This window comes from Macaca nemestrina, chromosome 4, assembly GCF_043159975.1.
Source record: "Macaca nemestrina isolate mMacNem1 chromosome 4, mMacNem.hap1, whole genome shotgun sequence".
Lineage (NCBI taxonomy): Eukaryota > Metazoa > Chordata > Mammalia > Primates > Cercopithecidae > Macaca > Macaca nemestrina.
In genome coordinates, this window is record NC_092128.1 from 54,401,050 (window position 1) to 54,420,728 (window position 19,679).

The following is a 19,679-nucleotide window of genomic DNA, read 5'->3' on the forward strand; positions in this document are numbered from 1 at the left end:
ACCCAGCTCTTTGCTTATTAGTTGTGTGACTTTGGGTAAGTTATTTAACCCCTCTGTGCCATAGTTTCTTCATCTGTAAGCTTGGGATAATGGTAGTTCTAACTCATGAAGATTAAGTGAGTTAATACATATACTTGGCACATTATAAGCAATCCATTGCTAGGTATTATTATTATTCTTTGTAGAGCTGGGTCTCCCTTTTTTGCCCAGGCTGGCCTTGAACTCCTGGGCTCAAGGGAGCCTCCCACCTCAGCCACCCAAAGTGCTGGGATTACAGGCATGGGCCACCACACCCGGACCTATAATTATTATTAAAGTGAATCTTTATCTTAACTCTCCTTCCAATTAACACACATTCCTTAAACTCTAATAATCTCATCCCAATTTATATGCTACTATTATTCAGTATTTTAGTTTTCTTTTTTTTGAATTCTAAAAATTAGATGTTGTATTTTGTACAATGTTTGTTTACATTTGCTCACATATGTACCAAATTCTTCATTCTCTATTCCTTTTTGCATCTCCAGCCTTACTTCCTGGCTAATTTTTAGAAATTCCCTCTGTGTCGGTGTGTTGTTGGTAAACCCCCTTAGGTTTTGTTTATCTGAAAATGATTGTATTTTACCTCTGGTCTTAAAAAATAGCTTTGCTGAAACATAATTTTATTTTGATAGTTTTGTGGCTTTTTATTGAGATGGAGTCTTGCCTGTTGCCCAGGCTGGAGTGCAGTGGCACAATTTCAGCTCACTGCAACCTCCGCCTCCCGGGTTCAAGGGATCCTCCTGCCTCAACCTCCTGAGTAGTCTGGATTACAGACGCCACTACGCCCAGCTAATTTTTGTATTTTTAGTAGAGATGGGTTTCACCATATTGGCCAGGCTGGTCTCGAACTCCTGATCTGAAGTGATCCGCCCGTCTCGGCCTCCCAGAGTTCTGGGATTACAGGTATGAGCCGCTGTACTTGGTCTATTTTGAGTTATTTTACCTCAGCACTTTAAATAAATCATGCTAATGTATCTGGTATTTATTGTTAGTCCAGAAATTATTCCTTTGTAGGTGGTACAAAGGATCAGCACGGGAGTTTTGACCTGCTCCGTTTCCGACCTGGGGTGGTTCACCCCTCCTTAGGCAACCTGGCGGTCCCCTGCTCCAGGGAGGTCACCCTCTTGATTCTGAATTTAGCGTGGACACCTCATGGGCACCGTGCGCTGCAGCCCAGAGCTCCCGGGCTCAAGCCATCTCCTGCCTCAGTCTCCAAGTAGCCAGGACCACAGGCATGCGCCCTGAGGTATGCTGTTTCTCTTTGGTTGTTGTTATGGTAGTTCCTCTGTCTTTTCCCTGTATTTTTACTGACATGTCTTACTTTATGTTTATCTTGCTTGATATCTATTGTGCTTCCTATATGTGTGGATTCATATCTTTTATCATTTTTGAAAAATTTTCAGACATTTTCTATTCAAATATTGCCTTTCCCTTATTCTCTCTATTTCTCCTGTTGGAACTCTGTTTAGATGTCTGTGTCTTCCCTGTTGTTTAACCTCTTTGTCATTTTCTAACCCCTTGGCTTTTTGTATTGTATTCTGTGTAATTTCTTTTTTTTTTTTTTTTTTTTTTTTTTTTTTTTTTTTTTTTTTTTTTTTTTTGAGACGGAGTCTTACGCTGTTGCCCAGGCTGGAGTGCAGTGGCGCGATCTCGGCTCACTGCAAGCTCCGCCTCCTGGGTTCACGCCATTCTCCTGCCTCAGCCTCCTGAGTAGCTAGGACTACAGGCGCCCGCCACCGCGCCCGGCTAATTTTTTTGTATTTTTAGTAGAGACGGGGTTTCACTGTGGTCTCGATCTCCTGACCTTGTGATCCGCCCGTCTCGGCCTCCCAAAGTGCTGGGATTACAGGCTTGAGCCACCGCGCCCGGCCTGTGTAATTTCTTTAGATCTTATCTACTAGTTCACAGCTCCTCTCTTCAGTTATACCCATTTGTAATTTACACATTGTACTTTAAATTTCAATGATTATAATTTTAATTTCTAAAACTTTAAAATTTTCCTTCTAATCTATCTGGTTATATCTAATGTACTCTTTATTGTATTCATTGTTTTAGACGCTGTCTTTATTTCCTTAACATGTAAAACATGATTACTTTATATTGTGTATCTGGTAATTCCACTATCTAAAATCTGTGGGGTAATAAATCGGCTGTTAGTTGTATCTGCTGATTATCGCTTAGGGTTTATTTGTATATTTAGTAATTTTAAAATTGCAATTGCATACTTTGTTGAGCTTAATTGGTGAGAGTTATGTTAGAGATGCTTTCCTCTAGACAACATATGCTTGTATCTGCCTGGTATCAGGGGCCCTGAAAAGCTCTTTAATTTCTTGGTTTGGGGTTTCTTTGACCATATGGAGAGTAAGGCTGAGTTCCATACTTGATGGGGGCAGGCATCTGATACATTTCAAGGGGTCATTATTATTTTTCCATCTAGAGCCAGTGTGGAGATAGTGTTCTTGATAGATTTCTTTTGCTAGCATGAGAATTTTTCCTAGGCCGCTCTTGCCTAGGATGTAGCCATCTTCAAGCATCCTGCTTTAGGATGTGAATGTCAAATTTAACTCACCTACTTCCAGTGGCCCACGGCTTAATCTTCCATTCCCTACTTTGTTATACAGATTTACCTTCAGGCAAGCCCAGCTTTTGCCTTTGCTTACATTTCACACTTAGTTTTCAGCTCACTCCACTTCTTTTTTGAAATGCTTTTGGAATTTCTTTTACTTTCTTGTAATCTAAGCTGTGTGTTAAAAAATAAACTTATTGTAATTTATCTAAGATTTAATAGTATGGCATAAGAAAGGCTTTTTAGAGGCTGGGCTCAATGGCTCACGCCTGTAATCCCAGCACTATGGGAGGCCGAGGTGGGTGGATAACAAAGTCAGGAGTTCAAGACCAGCCTGGCCAACATGGTGAACCCCTGTCTCTACTAAAAATACAAAAATTAGCTGGGCATGGTGGTGCGGAGGTTGCAGTTAGCCAAGATTGCCCCACTGCACTCCATCTAGCCTGGGTGACAGAGCAAGACTCCCTCTTAAAAAAAACAACAAAACAAAACAAAACAAAAAAAGAAAGGCTTTTTAGAGTATCTAGTTTATACTGCTAGATGCAGAAACCAAAAGTAATCTTTTAGAAATGTGAAATAGTTTACATCACTCTTCTGCTTAAGATCCTTCAGTGGCTTTTTCTCACACTTAAAATGTACAAACAATCCTGGCCTACAAAGCCCAGAGCTGGTCCCTAGCTTAGCCCATGTGGCTCCCCACTCTGCCACCTTGCCATTCCCAGTCTGGCATGCCTTCTGCTTTTTTCACATTTGGCTTTTAAACGTTTGTTCAGGTCTCACTCTAAATGCCACCTTTTCATGGAGGCCTTACCTGATTCCTCTCTCCATTTCTCTATCAATCACCCTGTTATAATTCTCTTTAGGGCACTTGTTATTAGCTGATATTTTCCTGTCTATTGTGTGTCTTCCCCTACTAGAACATAAGACCTATGAAAGGCAAGCAGGGTTTTGTGTGATTCACCACTATCTTCTCAGAGTTTAGAACAGTTCTTGGCACATAGTAGGAATTCAATATATATTTGTTAAATCATTAGAGCTGAGCGTTGACTACTTATTCCCTTGAGACAGGACCTAGGCTCTTCAGTGCTCCATAGTTCCCACTACTTCCTTTTAAAAATTTATTTAAAAAATTATTATTATTTTTTTTGTTTTCGGAGAAAGGATCTCACTATATTGCCTAGGCTGGTCTCAAACTCCTGGACTCAAGTGATCTATCCACCTCGGCCTCCCAAAGTGCTGGGATTATAGGCCACTGTGCCAGGCCAGTTCCCACTATGCCTATTATCTCCCCAGCTGAGCTTGCTTTGTGAATTTATTGGCCCTTGTATGCATTTGAATTTTCAGTCCCTGTGCACAAATGTCACTCTAATTGTCTTCGGGATCTTCAGAGCAGACACTTTGTTTTATGTCTCTTTTCTTCCTTCAGTGTCTTGCATATACTAGGAGGGGAAGGAATGAACATTCATTGAATATCCCCTACTTACCTGTCAAGCACAACAACACTATAGTTTAATTGACATCCTTACAACAATGCTATGGAGCTGAGTGATATTATTTATATCTCTTTTACCAATGAGGACACTGAGGCTTAGTGTTGTTCAGAGTCATATAGTAAACCAAGGATCAGGGATTGGAACCCATCCAGACAACATATACCCAGTATGAAGTGTTGTTGCTTCATATACCCAGTATGAAGAGTTGCTCATGTGCGAGGAACCGTTGGTTGTTTTCAATTTGCAAAGGGGAGATTGGGCAATTGGATATTGCAGGTCAAGTTTTACTTGAGTAGTCCAGCTGTTTATTTAGTTATCAATTTCATTCCACTGAGTGTATGGAGAATTAGCTGGAGATATTCCTAAATTTGGCTAGGAGAGGCTTTGGAGATGTTAACCATGCCTTCTACATGAGAGTCCTGCTGTTGACAGATATGGAATCCAGCAGCAGGGAGATTTTCTGAGATAGTTACTTCAATGGAACCATCAGCTGTCACCGGATCACTGGACAAAGACAGAAACTGAATACACCAAATATGTACCACACCACCAAAAATTCTTTTAAGTAACAAAATCTTATTTTTATTTTTATTTTTTTACAGAAATTCAGATATTCCAACAAATTTCTTTACATTTCCTGGACCTTAAAAAAATTACACACAACTTTTGGACACAATACAACAGAACAGAATGAGAAAGGGAGTCACTTTTTTTGTTTTTTTTTTAAAAAGATAAAAACCTACTTCTTATATTTAATTAACATTTAGTGATTTACATGTGTATTACCTATATACAAATGGTACATCGTCAATGACCCATCTTCAGAGCACTGTGGTATGCTAAATTACACTTAGGTTTTATGGCAAAAACTTTTTTAAAACATTCGCATGTGGATAGGAAGTACTTTCTTAGTTTTGTTTACACCACTGTTAGTGATGTAGGACTCCTGATGGAATTTGTAGTTTGCATGGATTAGAGAAAGCCAATACCTTTTGTTTTTATTGTAGATAAAGTAGACAGGTACCTCCCTTCAAATAAAATATGAATTATTGAAAAGTTGTGTGTAATTAAATGTAGTAAGTAGGGTGTTATGGTTGCAGTAGGGAGCTAATACTTAAAGCAACAAATAATCCTCAGAATGATTAATACTTTAGTTGTAGATACTAAGTATTCCCTTAATTTGGTTCTTTAGAAAAGCCACATCTCTGTGAATTGGGTTTTACTCCTTTGAGTATACCTGTTATATGCTTTTAGCCATTTGAAACATAATGCCATTTATGTTTCATGCCATTTATGGTGAAAAGATGGCCTGCACCAGAAACATTTGGCTAAAATAGGAATGTGGTCCTAACAGAGAGAGGGTAAGAGAAGTGAACCCTGATCTGTATCACTTCTTGTGTTATCCTCCATCTGATGTTTTAGCGATATATACTGATTTGTTCTTAATTTTGAATATATGAATAAAAGCATTCTACATGTCAATGTTTTCTGCTCAGGAATAGAACATGGTTTGGCTTCTACTAAGTACGCTTCCACAAGTACATTTTAGCTTGTGGTCATTCTCAGGTAATGGGCGATTTCAATATTAAATATTTCTTTGTTGTTGGATATTGGCGGGATATGTGGTGAGGGTGGTGACAGGGGAAGGCTGGGAGCAAATGGTTGCTGAAGTCAACTGGTTAGTTGTTAACTCCTTCCAGATGTCAGCCAACTAAAATGAATCTGAGTATTTTTGAAACCAACATTAGTAAACAAAAAGGTAACTTATTCCTACCGAGGTTTTTTCAGCCTGTATAAGTATATAGTCATTTATTTCTAAGGCTATTAAATTATTATTTATTTTGTTAGTACCACTTACTATTATTTAGAAATATCTTTAATGGAATGAGTTTTAAAAAATAAAAATGAGTGCCCATCAGTAAGGGAAATAGAAGATATGAATTTCTGATAACATGTATGGCAAAGAAATAGGAAAAAAATAGGAGATATTTTAGATACTTATTTATAAAGTATATTAAATTCCTATGCATGTTCTAGGGAGAATTAGAAAAAATGTATTTATTTGATAGTAGCCTATAATATTACATGTGAGCATCCAAGGTGAAAATGAACTTTTTCTATATTTTTCAGAGTTCCTTGATGCTGTTTCCTGAAAGATAGGGAAGTCTATGTTGCTTGGGAACCTATGATGTAAAGATGTACTTCCTGTAATATACAGCTTGATGGAGTAATAGTATATGGCATAAACGCTCTCTCAGTAATGACTTGTATGGACAGATTAAACAATACAGACTTGGTAAAAAGTTTGAAGCATTACGTCTCTTAATAACTGAGTGGTTGTAACTGATTACACAGTGAAGTAAATGAATAGTAGAGATGAAGAATCAAAGGTCACAGCTCCTATGAAAACATTCAGAGTCATTTTCTAAGATGCTTCCTTAGTAAATGACACTTGATCAGCCTCTTGGCTATTGAGATAGGAATAATTTAGAACTAACTGCCTTTTTAAAAATTCTGTTGAAAGGTTAAAGCTTTTTGTTTTCAGTTTGATTTAAAAAGGACAGTTTACAAACCTCAGTACGTATATATTTTACATGTTAACTCTAGAGCATTTATATTCCTCTTCCTGTAATATATTTCCTGAATATGATTTTTCATGAATGTTTTCTGATCTCATCCAATGACAGTTTCCAATGAGCTGGTGTTTAATCCGTGATCACATCTCTTTCCAGAAAATCACTCCCATCTCTGCTGATCTAGATTTAGAAAGTGCGTTGACAAGTGAATGTTCTACTCTTGTTCATATTCATCTCTATACTCTGATCTCTCTCAGGCGTATTCCTTCTTGATGTTGATGTACAAAAGCTGTTATTCGATTTGTTTAGCTGTTATTTGATTTGTTTTGTGCTCATTCTAGAGAATATTGGCTTAGCAGAACTGCGGAAATGGGAAGGAAGAGAAAGAAAAAGGGTAGGGGGAGAGAAAAAAATACATCATTTTCTGTCTGCAAGATTTTTGTGCATAATATTTGTCATGGAAAAACTATACCAATGAATGGTTCAAATGCATTTTGCATTTGTTACCAAACAATACTGAAAAGTTTAAGATTTCTGTTCCATTCAACCCACAGTACAGTCTTCCCAGCAAGAAGAACATGCGTATTCCCTCCATCTGGGTCAAGATTAACAGGCTGCTTTGAAGGAGCAAGGAAAAATGTGGACAGTTCCCGAGACACTGACTTTCCTTCTCAGCATGGAAAAATGTGTCACTTGAGTGTTTTCCTTTTCTTTCCAAGTTTTACTTATTTTGAACTCAATATTATAGCAGCTACAAAAGAAATTATTATAAAGATTAATCACCCACAATTCAATCACTTTGACACAACTTTTCCTCCTATATTTCTTTCCATTCCTTATCAAAATGTGCAATTATTTTATACAATTGTAATTACAGTATAGATGACACTTTAAATATTTTAACGTTACATTAAAGACAATTTTCTACATTTCCACTGTCCATATCATCAGTATAAGTTTCTTTTATTATTTATTTACTTAATTTATAATATAGAGACAGGGTTTCGCCATGTTGCCCAGGCTGATCTCAAACTCCTGTGCTAAAGTGATCCACCTTCCCCAGCCTCCCAGAGTATTGGGATGACAGGTGTGAGCTACTGTGCCCCACCAGCAGCATGACTTTTCAATGGCCGTGTAATATTCTGCTTCATTCTCATTCCTTCCCATTCTATGCTCAATATTCCATTCGCAACTCTTTCACTATTGTCAGACATATAGGTAGGTTTCTGATTTATTATTATAAATATGAATATCTTTTATATAAAGATCTATTTATATTTTATTTTATTTTATTTATTTATTTATTTTGAGACGGAGTCTCGCTCTGTCGCCCAGGCTGGAGTGCAGTGGCCAGATCTCAGCTCTCTGCAAGCTCCGCCTCCCGAGTTCACGTCATTCTCCTGCCTCAGCCTCCCGAGTAGCTGGGACTACATTAGCTGGGACTACAGGCGCCCGCCACCTCGCCCGGCTAGTTTTTTGTATTTTTTAGTAGAGACGGGGTTTCACCGTGTTAGCCAGGATGGTCTCGATCTCCTGACCTCGTGATCTGCCCGTCTCGGCCTCCCAAAGTGCTGGGATTACAGGCGTGAGCCACCGCGCCCGGCCTATTTATATTTTAAAATGTTTCTTGACTGGGCGTTATGGCTCACACTTGTAATCCCAGCATTTTGGGAAGCTGAGATGGGAGGATCTTTTGAGCTCAGGAGTTTGAAATCAGCTTGTAGTCATCATAGAGAAACCCCATCTCTACAAAACATACAAAAATTAGCCGAGTGTGGTGGTGCGCCTGTAGTCCCAGCTACTCAAGGGGCTGATGTGGGAGGATCGCTTGAGCCTGGGAGGTCGAGATTGTGGTGAGCCACAGTGCAGATTGCACCACTGCACTCCAGCCTGGGTGACAGAGTGTAGATCGCGCCACTGGACTCCAGCCTGGGTGACAGAGTAAGACCCTCCCTGTCACACACAAAAAATTTTGTTTCTTTTGGATGAATTCTCAGGGGATAATTACTTTTCCTTTTCTCCAACAGATTAGGGACTGATCCTGTATCAACACAACTAGACCTCATACAGTATGATTAACCCTATTATTTGAATGATTTTCATAGATTTTTGTCACTGTGAACTAGGGCTTAAGGGTATCTTACATATCAGGAAGTTGGGTAAATACACCTAGCTGGTCACGGTGTGGCATATTTGGGCCAAAAGGAAACAGCCTGTTAGGCTTTGCATCACAGAGCACTTTATTCTTTATTTATTTACTTTTAGTTTCATTTACTTTTGAGATGGAGTCTCACTGTGTCACCTAGGCCAGAGTGCAGTGGAATGATCTTGGTTCCCTGCAACCTCTGCCTCCCAGGTTCAAGCGATTCTCCTGCCTCAGCCTCCTGAGTAGCTGGGATTACAGGCATATGCCACCACACCTGGCTGATTTTTGTATTTTTGGTAGAGACAGGGTTTTACCATGTTGGCCAGGCTGGTCTCGAACTCCTGACCTCAAGTGGTCCACCCGCCTCGACCTACCAAAGTGCTGGGATTACAGGCATGAGCCACTGTGCCCGGCCGAGGTTTTGCATCACAAAGCACTTCAAAACACACAATAAGATATGGTTTCTGAATGTGTGCTAGAGAATCCTTTGGATCATTCTGTTGTTGCTTTTGGTATGTTCCCCCTTGTTTTTCAACACACTTAAAAAAATCGTATCCACATTATGATCTTAATGAACTTCTCTCAGCAAGAGAACTCATGGTTACTTTGATGTACCCAGACTACACAGAGGATAATTGAAATATGATCATGTCATAATGATGATTAGTCTATAATGATTATCTGAGATTGAGTCATGCTGGCAGAAGCCCTACGGAAAGGAATACTTTCGTTAGATATTATTAAAAGCAAGACAACCACTGTGGAAAGCAGTTTGGAAATTTCTCCAAGAACTTAAAACAGAACTATCATTCATCCCAGCAATCCCATTAGTGGATATATGCCCAAAGGAAAATAAATCCTTCTACCAAAAAGACACATGCACTCATATGTTTGTTGTAGCACTATTAATAATAGCAAAGACATGGGATCAACCTAGGTGCCCATCAGTAGTGGACTGGATAAAGAAAATGTGGTACATATACACCATGGAATACTATGTGGCCATTAAAAAAATTGGCTGGGCACTGTGGCTCACACCTGTAATCCCAGCACTTTGGGAGGCCAAGGTGGGCGAATCATCTGAGGTAAGGAGTTTGAAACCAGCCTGGTCAACATGGCGAAAACCCATCTCTACTAAAAATACAAAAATTAGCTAGGCATGGTGGCAGGCACCTATAGTTCCAGCTACTAAGGAGGCTGAGGCAGGAGAATCACTTGAACCCGGGAGGCAGAGGTTGCAGTGAGCCGAGATCACACCACTGCACTCCAGCCTGGGTGACAGAGCAAGACTCTGTCTCCAAAAAAAAAAGTATAAGTAGAGGGATGAACAGGGAGACCACAGAGGGCCATCTATGTGTGTGGGGCAGGGGAAAAGGGGGGCAGGAGGGTAGTCCTCATTTTCTTGATGTTCTCAAGTAAGTACGTGCCTAATTTCATAATAGAAAATCCTGCTTTGGTGTGAATCATTTGTTGGCATCCATGAACCAGAGACTCTCTGTTTCTCTCTCCTTGGTGCTAAGCTGCTTGGTTTGACTTCATGACATCACAGGATGAAGGAAAAGTATGAGATTGCCAAAAAGGAAGTACATATATCTAAGGCTGCATCCCAGGCAGGGTGAGACCTGTTCTCAGTGGGCTGGGAAGGGAGCAGTGAGTTTTGAAAGGGCTTTAGATCAGACCCCAGGGCAGTGACACCCATACCTGCGGGAAGAAGCAGGGAAAAGGAAGCCTCCGGCAGGGTAAACGTCTCTCTGGGAAGATCCTGAGCTCTCTTACAGGAAGGGAACATCTGTGGCCAGTTTCACAAAACTTTCTCCTTCATCATCTTGGCCCACAGCCTGGGGCCTCACCAGAACAGGTCATTCATTAACAACCTTTCTTGAATCTGCTCTGGTCTTAGGTCACCTGTGGCCTTCATACGGCCAAATCCCTCATTAGATTCCTTGCTGTAATCTAACTTTTTTTTTTTTTTTTTTTTTTTTTGAGACGGAGTCTCACTCTGTCACCCAGGCTGGAGTACAGTGGCATAATCTTGGCTCACTGCAACTTCTGCCTCCCAGGTTCAAGCGATTCTCCTGCCTCAGCTTCCCAAGTAGCTGGGATTACAGGTGCATGCCATCAAGCCCAGCTAATTTTTTATTTTTAATAGAGATGGGGTTTCACCATGTTGGCCAGGCTGGTCCTGAACTCCTGAGCTCAGGTGATCTGCCCACCTCAGCCTCCCAAAGTGCTGGGATAACAGGAGTGAGCCACTGCGCCCAGCCTAATCTCACTATTGATTAGTCAGTCCTTCATTCCTAAAGCTCTCTTGTTCTTCTCCCTCCTCCTCCTCTTCCTTCTCTTCCTCTTCTTCTTTTTGAGACAGGGTCTTGCTCTGTGACTCAGGCTTCTTGACTATAGTGGCATGATCATAGCTCACTGCAGCCTCTACCACCTCCAGGCTCAAATGATCCTCCCGCCTCAGCTTCCCACATAACTGGGACCACAGGCACGTGTAACCATGCCCAGGTAATTTTAAATTTTTTTTGTAGAGATGGGGTCTCATTATGTTGCCCAGGCTGGTCTCAAACTCCTGGACTCAAGTGATCCTCCCACCTTGGCCTCCTGAAGTGTTGGGATTACAAGCATGAGCCACTGCACCTGGCCATTAAAGGTTTCTTCTTTGTTGAGTATTGTCAACCCTGGGACTGTGTACTTCTGACCCACAGTATCTGTGGTGGGCAGGGAGCTGAGAGTAAGTGGGAAAATGAAAGTGTGAAGCCAGTGAGCCAGGCCTGGAATAGGGAGAGGCAAGTGAGTGCCTAGGGTATAAAATTTAAGGAGCTCACTTGCAGGGTCATGCAAGTGTGAGGTGAGTGCTGCTTTAAAACTTGCAGGGCCAGTCGCGGTGGCTCATGCTTGTAATCCCAGCACTTTGGGAGCCTAAGGTGGCAGGATCGCTTGACCCAGGAGTTCAAGACAGCCTTGGCAACATAAGGAGATGCCATTTCTACAAAAAATGAAAAAGAAATTAGCCAGGTATGATGGTGCACACCGGTGGTCCCAGCTACTTGGGAGGTTTAGGTGGGAGGATCGTTTGAGACCAGGAGGTCGAGGCTGCACTACTGCATTCCAGACTGGTGACAGAGCGAGACCCTCTCTCAAAAACCAAACAAACAAACAAAAAAAAAAACAAAAAAGCTTGCCCCCTAGGTACCTAGCTTGCCTCACCCTAATCCCAGCCTTGCCCATGAGTGCACGCTGCTCATCAGAAGACCTGCTGGGCATGTTTGCTTTGATTTGAGTTACTTAGACTCTGCCATCAGAGCATTTTCTTTCTTCCTACCACATGACACCACCATGCAACAGAAACCCCAGGGCATGCATAAGTTCTGCAGACTCTTAGGCTGAATAATAATAACCAGTGGTGATCAGAATACAACCACTTCCCACAGAGTCTCAGGAAAACACTTTGTTGGGGGAGTAAAATTAGAATGTTATTACAACTACTTAGATAGTATGCACAAAGAAGAGTTCTCCACCTGAAGGCTTGGCAAGGGCTAGCTCTTCAAACAGATTTGTGAAAAGAGTAAGTGGAAGGAAATGAAAGTCAGAATTTTCCTCTCCAGATGTGGCCATCACTTCTTCAGTCTTAAGACCGTGAGATGCCAGGACAATTTGCAGAACTTGGTGGAAGCATCAGTGTGGTGTAATTGCCGCTTCGTGAAACATTCTGCTCTTTTAAAAACTTTGCTAACATTTCCCATGCACCGTGGATGTTGCCTATCAGGGGAGGTAATTTAAAAGATGTCACATTCTCTCGGGTTTGTACAGAGCAGGAATGAATAAATAAGTCATTCAATGCTGCTTTGGATCTTTGTTCAGTCAGGTTTGTCCTTGTAACATGTCATGGGCTCGGAGTTGCCCATGTTACATTTCCAAAGGGCTCTTTGCAAATCCTTTTCAAAGCTGTCATTTGAATCACTGCTTATGAGTGCAGCATTTATAATGGCCCCATTGTCCAGGCTATCTAAATGCTACTTGGCTGAATTTTCTATGTGTTTACAGATGTTGAAATGTCTCCTGTGGTTGCTTTCTGCTCGTTGTTCCTATCTGACCTTTTTAATTAGGGTCTGGAGCCCCCACAGTCAGGAGAGCTAGAAAATAGGCACTGAGTGAGAAAAATCTTTGGAGGGAGCAGTCAGGCTTTGGGCAGAATGGCTAGCTGAATCTTTGTTGTAAAAATGAGTAAAGGAGGAATTCCAGGCCAATTTTTTTCTCATTGTTGGAACAAGCTTTGTCGTTTTCCCCAACTCTATTGTTTCAAACAGCACCTACTTCTTTTTTTTTTTTTGAGACGGAGTCTTGCTCTGTCGCCCAGGCTGGAGTGCAGTGACGCGATCTCGGCTCACTGCAAGCTCCGCCTCCCGGGTTCACGCCATTCTCCTGCCTCAGCCTGCGAGTAGCTGGGACTACAGGCGCCCGCCACCTCGCCCGGCTAATTTTTTACAATTTTAGTAGAGACGGGGTTTCACCGTGTTAGCCGGGATGGTCTCGATCTCCTGACCTCGTGATCCGCCCGCCTCGGCCTCCCAAAGTGCTGGGATTACAGGCGTGAGCCACCGCGCCCGGCCTCGGCACCTACTTCTAACAGGGACTTCTGATACTCTTCATCTCTGAGAGGTGGAGTACAGTCTCCCAGAAAGAATATCTCATCATCAGTGTCCTCAGGTGCTCTCTGCATCATGCGCCCCACAGTGTGTGTGGCCGATTAAAGATGACTGCAGATTCTTTGACATTCCTCCATGGAGAGGTGGGGTCTATGCTCCCTTTCCCTTGAATCTGGGCTTTAAGAGTCCTGGCACTTTCTTTCCTTCTTTCTGGTAAAAAAAAAAAAAAAGCCAACATAACACTTACTATCTTAGCAGTTTTTAAGTGTACAGTTCAGTAGTGTTAAATATATTTACCTTGTTGTAAAACAGGTCTCCAGAACTTTTTCATTTTGCAAAACTAAAATGTTATACCTGTTGAACAGCTCCCCACTCCCCACTTCCCTCCTTTTTTTTTTTTTTTTTTTTTTTTTTGAGACAGAGTCTAGCTTTGTCACCCAGGCTGGAGTACAGTGTTGCAATCCAATCTCTGCTCACTACAACCTCTGCCTCCCAGGCTCAAGCAATCCTCACACCTTAGCCTCCCGAGTAGCTGGGAGTACAGACATGAGCCACCATGCCCAGCTAATTTTTGTATTTTTTGTAGAGATGGGGTTTCACATGTTGCCCAGGCTGGTCTTGAACTCCTGGGCTCAAGTGATCCACCCACTTCATCTTTCCACAGTCCTGGGATTACAGGCCACAGTGTGGCCACTTTTCCTTTTTCTAGCCCCCAGTAACTACTATTTTACTTTCTGATTCTATGAATTTGGCTATTTTAGGTACCTCATACTAGTGGAATAATATAGTATATAGCTTGTTGTGACTAGCTTATTTCACTTTGCCTAATGTCCTCAAGGTTCACTCATGTAGCATTTGACAGAATTTCCTTCTTTTTATGGCTAAATAATATTCCATTGTGTGTATGTCCGTATCACATTTTTTTTATCCATTCATCCATTGATGGATACTGGGTTGCTTCTACCTCTTGGCTATTGTGAATAATGGTGTAGTCAACATGGGTATGCAAATATCTTTGAGAATCTGTTTTCAGTTCTTTTGGATATACAGTATACCTGGAAGTGGGACTACTGCATTATACGGTAGTTCTATTTTTAATTATTTCAGGAACCCCCCCATACTATTTTCCATAGAGGTTGTACCATCTTACAATCCCACCAGCAGTGCACAAGGGTTTCAATTTCCTCATATTTCACCAGTACTTGTAATTTTCTGTTTAGGTTTTTTTTTTGTTTTGTTTTGTGTTTTTTTTTTTTTTTTTTTGAGACAGAGTTTTGCTCTTATTGCCCAGGATGGAGTGCAACGGCATGATCTTGGCTCACTGCAACCTCCACCTCCCAGGTTCAAGTGATTCTCCTGCCTCAGCCTCCCGAGTAGCTGGGATTACAGGCATGCACCACCACACCCGGCTAATTTTGTATTTTTAGTAGAGATGGGGTTTCTCCATGTTGGTCAGGCTGGTCTCGAACTCCCGACCTCAGGTGATCCACCCACCTCAGCCTCCCAAAGTGCTGGGGTTACAGGTGTGAACCACTGCACTCAGTCTTCTGTTTTTTTTGTTTTTTTTTTTTTTGTCTTGTTTTTAAATAGGACCCATTCTAAGGGGTGTGAGGTGATATCTCATTGTGGTTTTGACATGCATTTCTTTGATAATTAGTGATGTTGAGGATCTTTTGAATGCTAGCAGTTTCTGATTCCCCTAGTGGAGTGACCCCATGGAGAGGCCTTGGTAATATTATACATGGAGGGGGAGAGGAGCCCAGCTGAGCTCAGCTTTCCAGCCATCCCTGCTAAGGGGCCTGCATGTGAGTGAGCCATCTTGGACCCTCCAGATCACCCAGCCACCAGCTGAATGCCACCAAGTTACTCCAGTTGATGGTACATGGAGCAGAAGAATTGCCCAGCTGAAGTCTCCCCAGATTCCTGATCCACACAATTGTGAAATATAATAAAAATTGTTGTTTTAATCCATTAAGTTTCTGGATAATTTGTTTTGCAGTAATAGGTAACTGACCAGTGGACAAATGTCCTTTCTTTGACAGTGGTTTAGATTTGCTGTATTAAATATACTGTAATGACATGTATGGTTGGACAGTTGATATAATGCTCACAGGTCAGAAAGAGAGCCACCATCATTGACTCATTGTTTTCTTCCTGACATGCAACTTCTAGAGGAGCAATAACTGAACCTCTAACCTCTACTTTCTGGTCTACACATATTCTCTGGGCAATCATTGGTATGTCCCTCAAGTGGTCTAACTGCTGGGGGTTCGGATCTGTACTGAACATAAATGCATGTTCACACTCTACTTTTGGGCTGAATGAAGGTGTAAGACCAACTTTGGTTGTTAACTGATCAAAATTAGTTTTATAGATTCTTATAGCTTTGTAGATAAATTTGTTGTGGTTGTTTGTAATTGGCCAGTGGATTGGTGAAGACTTGGGTCTTTACTTGGATGCCACCCTCCCACTCATCAGTCCACCCTCTCTGACCCTGTACTGCATATGATGCTGGAAGACAGCTGGACAGGAGGCTACACCCCAGCTACCAGCCCTAAATATATTCTCTAATGCTTTCTTATGCTAACCAAAAGGACTACACTAGTATAATACTTTCTTCTCAGACTTTTAATTTAGTTTGCAGCTAAATTTTTAGTTGCTCACAGCCAAGCTTTCTAAACAGGCTATGCATGTGACTCTGTCTGCTTGGTGGCACCTATAGTGTCACCGACATGTGCTGAGGAAGGAGATAGGGATGGGGGAGAAAGAAAAGAAAGACAAAAGTGTTGTCATCTTTGACTCTTTCAGGACCAGTGACTGGGTTTTTGAACAGAAAGCAAGATGCAAAGTAGAAATAACTTACTCCCAAAGACTCTCACCACCCTCTTTGTCATAGCTCATTTTGGTTTCTTTCTATCATATTACCATTTATTTGCTTCATAGTGCTACTTATGATCCATAATTATCTCATGTATCTTTGTTTTCTGTTCTTCTCCCACGCCAGAATGTGAGTTCCATGCCATCAAAACCTCCTCTGTATTGCTCACTGCTGCACCCCCAGCTCCTAGCTAAGTGCTTGATTTATGTCAGGCGATCATTAAACACTAGCTGAACAAATAGAAGAGATATGAAATAAAATAATATCTTTGGTCGGGCATAGTGGCTCACACCTGTAATCCCAGCACTTTGGGAGGCCATGGCGGTGGATCATTTGAGGCCAGGAGCTTGAGACCCGCCTGGCCAACACGGTGAAACCCTGTGTCTACTAAAAATACAAAAATTAGCTGGGTGTGATAGTGCCTGCCTATAATCCCAGCTACTAGGGAGGCTGACGCAGGAGAATTGCTTGAACCCTGAGGGCAGAAGTTGCAGTGAACTAAGATCTCACCACTGCATTCCAGCTTGGGAGACAGAGTGAGATGCCATCAAAAAAACCAAAAAGTATCTTCATCTTCTCACCAATAATAATCCACTAGGTCAGTGCTTCTCAAACTTCAATATGCATAAGATTCATCTGTGTATCTTGTTAAAAATGCAGATTTTGATTCAGTAGGTCTTCTGGGGTAGAGCCTGAGTACATGCATTTCTTTATTTTTTCTTTCTTTCTTTTTTTTGAAACAGTGTCTTGCTCTGTTTCCCAGGCTGGAGTGCAATGGCATGATCTCGCCTCACTACAGTCTCAACCTCCCGGCTCAAGCGATCCTCCTACCTCCGCCTCCAGAGTAGCTAGTACTACAAGCATGCATCATGAGGCCCGGCTAATTTTGCTTGCTTTTTGTAGAGACGAGATCTCATTACATTGCCCAGGCTGGTCTTGATTCTGACTCTTGGGCTCAAGCAATCCATCTGCCTCAGTCTACCAAAGTGCTAGGATCACAGGCGTGAGCCGCCATACCTGATAAGAACTTACATTTCTAACCATCTCCTGGGTGACGCTGATGCTGCTGGCCAGGTACCATGCTTTCAGAAGCAAGACATTGGACCAAGCCCCCTGAGGCAGATTGTCCTATTCACCTTTGTATTCCCAGCCTAATAAGGTGCTTGGTGTATAACAGGTACTCAAAAATTGTTTGTTAAATGAATGGATAAAACTACAAGGTGGTGGCTCACACTGTAATCCCAGCACTTTGGGAGGCTGAGGCATGTGGATGACTTGAGGTTAGGAGTTCGAGACCAGTCTGGGCAACATGGTAAAACCTTGTGTCTATGAAAAATACAAAAATTATCCAGGTGTGGTGGTGTGCACCTGCAATCCCAGTTACTTGAGAGGCTGAGGCATGAGAATTGCTTGAACCCAGGAGGTGGAGGTTGCAGTGAGCCGAGATCGTGCCACTGCACTCCAGCCTGGGAAACAGAGTGAGATTCTGTCTCAAAAACAAACAAACAAATGAACATGAACAACCAAACAAACAAACACTAAATGAAGCACAGGAATATATGAAAAACCTAGCAAAGCAAATCTCAAGTGACTGGTAGAGACAGTAAGTGACCTGCAATCTCAATGTGGACTTTTGGGGGCTTTTGAGTTTTTTCACCTGCATTAAGGAGTGGGGCAGAGGGAGCAGAGGTGGGAAAGGGCTTTCTCATCCTAAGCCCACAGATGGAAGAGATTTCATCACTTGGTTGCAATAATAAATTTTTTCCAGTATGAATATGTAGAGAGGCATCTAGGAAATGGGTGAAGAAGGTACCATTTGCGACAGTCCTTGTATATTTTCTTTCCTTTCTTCTCCTAGATTTTTCTTCTTTTTTAAAAACTATTTTATCTTATTTTTATTTTTTTGAGACAGGGTCTCACTCTGTCACTCAGGCTGAACTGCAGCGGTACAATCACCGCTCACTGCAGAGTTGACCCGGGCTGAAGTGATCCTTCCATCTCAGCCTCCTGAGTAGCTGGGATTACAGGTGTGCACCACCACGCCTGGCTAATTTTTTAAAATTTTTCATAGACGGGGTTTCACCATGTTGCCCAGGCTGATCTTGAACTCCTGGGCTCTAGCAATCTGCCCACCTTGGCCTCCCAAAGTGCTGGGATTAAAGGCATGAGCCACTGCACATAGCCAGGTTCTTCTTAATATCTTCTGCCTTAACCTTTATATTTTCTGCCTTTCTTGTTGGCTCTCTTGTTCTCTCTTTCTGTCTCCTCCTATCTCCCTTTGGATCTGACATACTGATTTCAACACTGGAGAGATGGAGGATAATTACTAAAATTGTTCTTCTAGCTACTTATGCAGATCTTTGCTGAGAAGGGGTAGAAAATGGCCTAAGATTCAGGCCTTGATAATTCTGTGCTATTTCTGTATGCAGTGGACAATTAGACTTCGACACAAGGCACAACACTTTCTCATGTGTTTTTTTCTTTGGAAAGTAAGTATTTCACAAGAAGGGATTTCAATTAATTCATGAACATCTCTTTCTCTTTTTCTTTCACTCCTCCTCCTTAAGGAACATTGTGAAATACATTAAAAGCAAGAAAACAGGCACAATTACTTGGTAGGCCTTACCCAGGCACATTGAAAATAGAATGTTGCTGCTGATTTATACATCCTAATAATATTCACTGTCCAGTTTTAGCATGAAGTCATTCCATATTTTACATAGGTTGAAGGGCTTTTACTATTGAAGCCCAAAAGACAGGTCCATGGCAGAGTGAGAGTGTAGCATCTTTGACTCTTAGTGCATTTGATGAGAACTAATAAATTGGCACCCACGCGCGGCGGTGGCTCGTGCCTGTAATCCCAGCATTTTGGAGGCCAAGGCAGGCGAATCACCTGAGGTCAGGAGTTTGAAACCAGCGTGGCCAACATGGTAAAACCCTGTCTTTACTAAAAATACAAAAATTAGCCAGACATGGTGGCAGGTGCCTGTAATCCCAGCTACTTGGGAGGCTGAGGCAGGAGAATCACTTGAACCTGGGAGGTGGAGGTTGCAGTTAGGTGAGATTGCACCACTGCACTCCAACCTGGGTGACAGAGTAAGACTCCATCTTAAAAAAAAAAAAAAAGGGAACCAATAAATTAATAAATTGGGTGGTGATCCCAATGTGCTGTCCCTACTTTAGTGACTGACATGCACTTTCCTGAAAGTGCTGTCTTTTGAAATACTTTGAAAGTGTTGGCTTTTCAAAATAATAAATTCATCTCTGTTCATTGTCATTGCATATTGAGCTTCATAAATGTTCCTTTAAGCTTCCTCTCCTTCCTGTGT

At 41.7% G+C, this 19,679-nt stretch overlaps 1 protein-coding gene across 3 annotated transcripts in view; it reads right to left on the reverse strand.

The window, feature by feature from the left end:
* Positions 1-4,657: 4,657 nt before the first annotated feature.
* Positions 4,658-19,679, reverse strand: part of LOC105475341 (LHFPL tetraspan subfamily member 3) — a 571,391-nt gene continuing 556,369 nt past the window's right edge. For 2 of the 3 annotated variants that reach the window (XM_011730512.2, XM_011730511.2), the window contains one exon: positions 4,658-7,038. Coding sequence is in view for 1 of the 3 variants with exons in the window: in XM_011730511.2 (XP_011728813.1) it covers positions 7,010-7,038 (29 nt within the window). In the remaining 2 variants the exon portion in view is untranslated. The remainder of the gene's footprint in view (positions 7,039-19,679) is intronic. The other variant, XM_011730513.3, reaches the window with a different exon arrangement.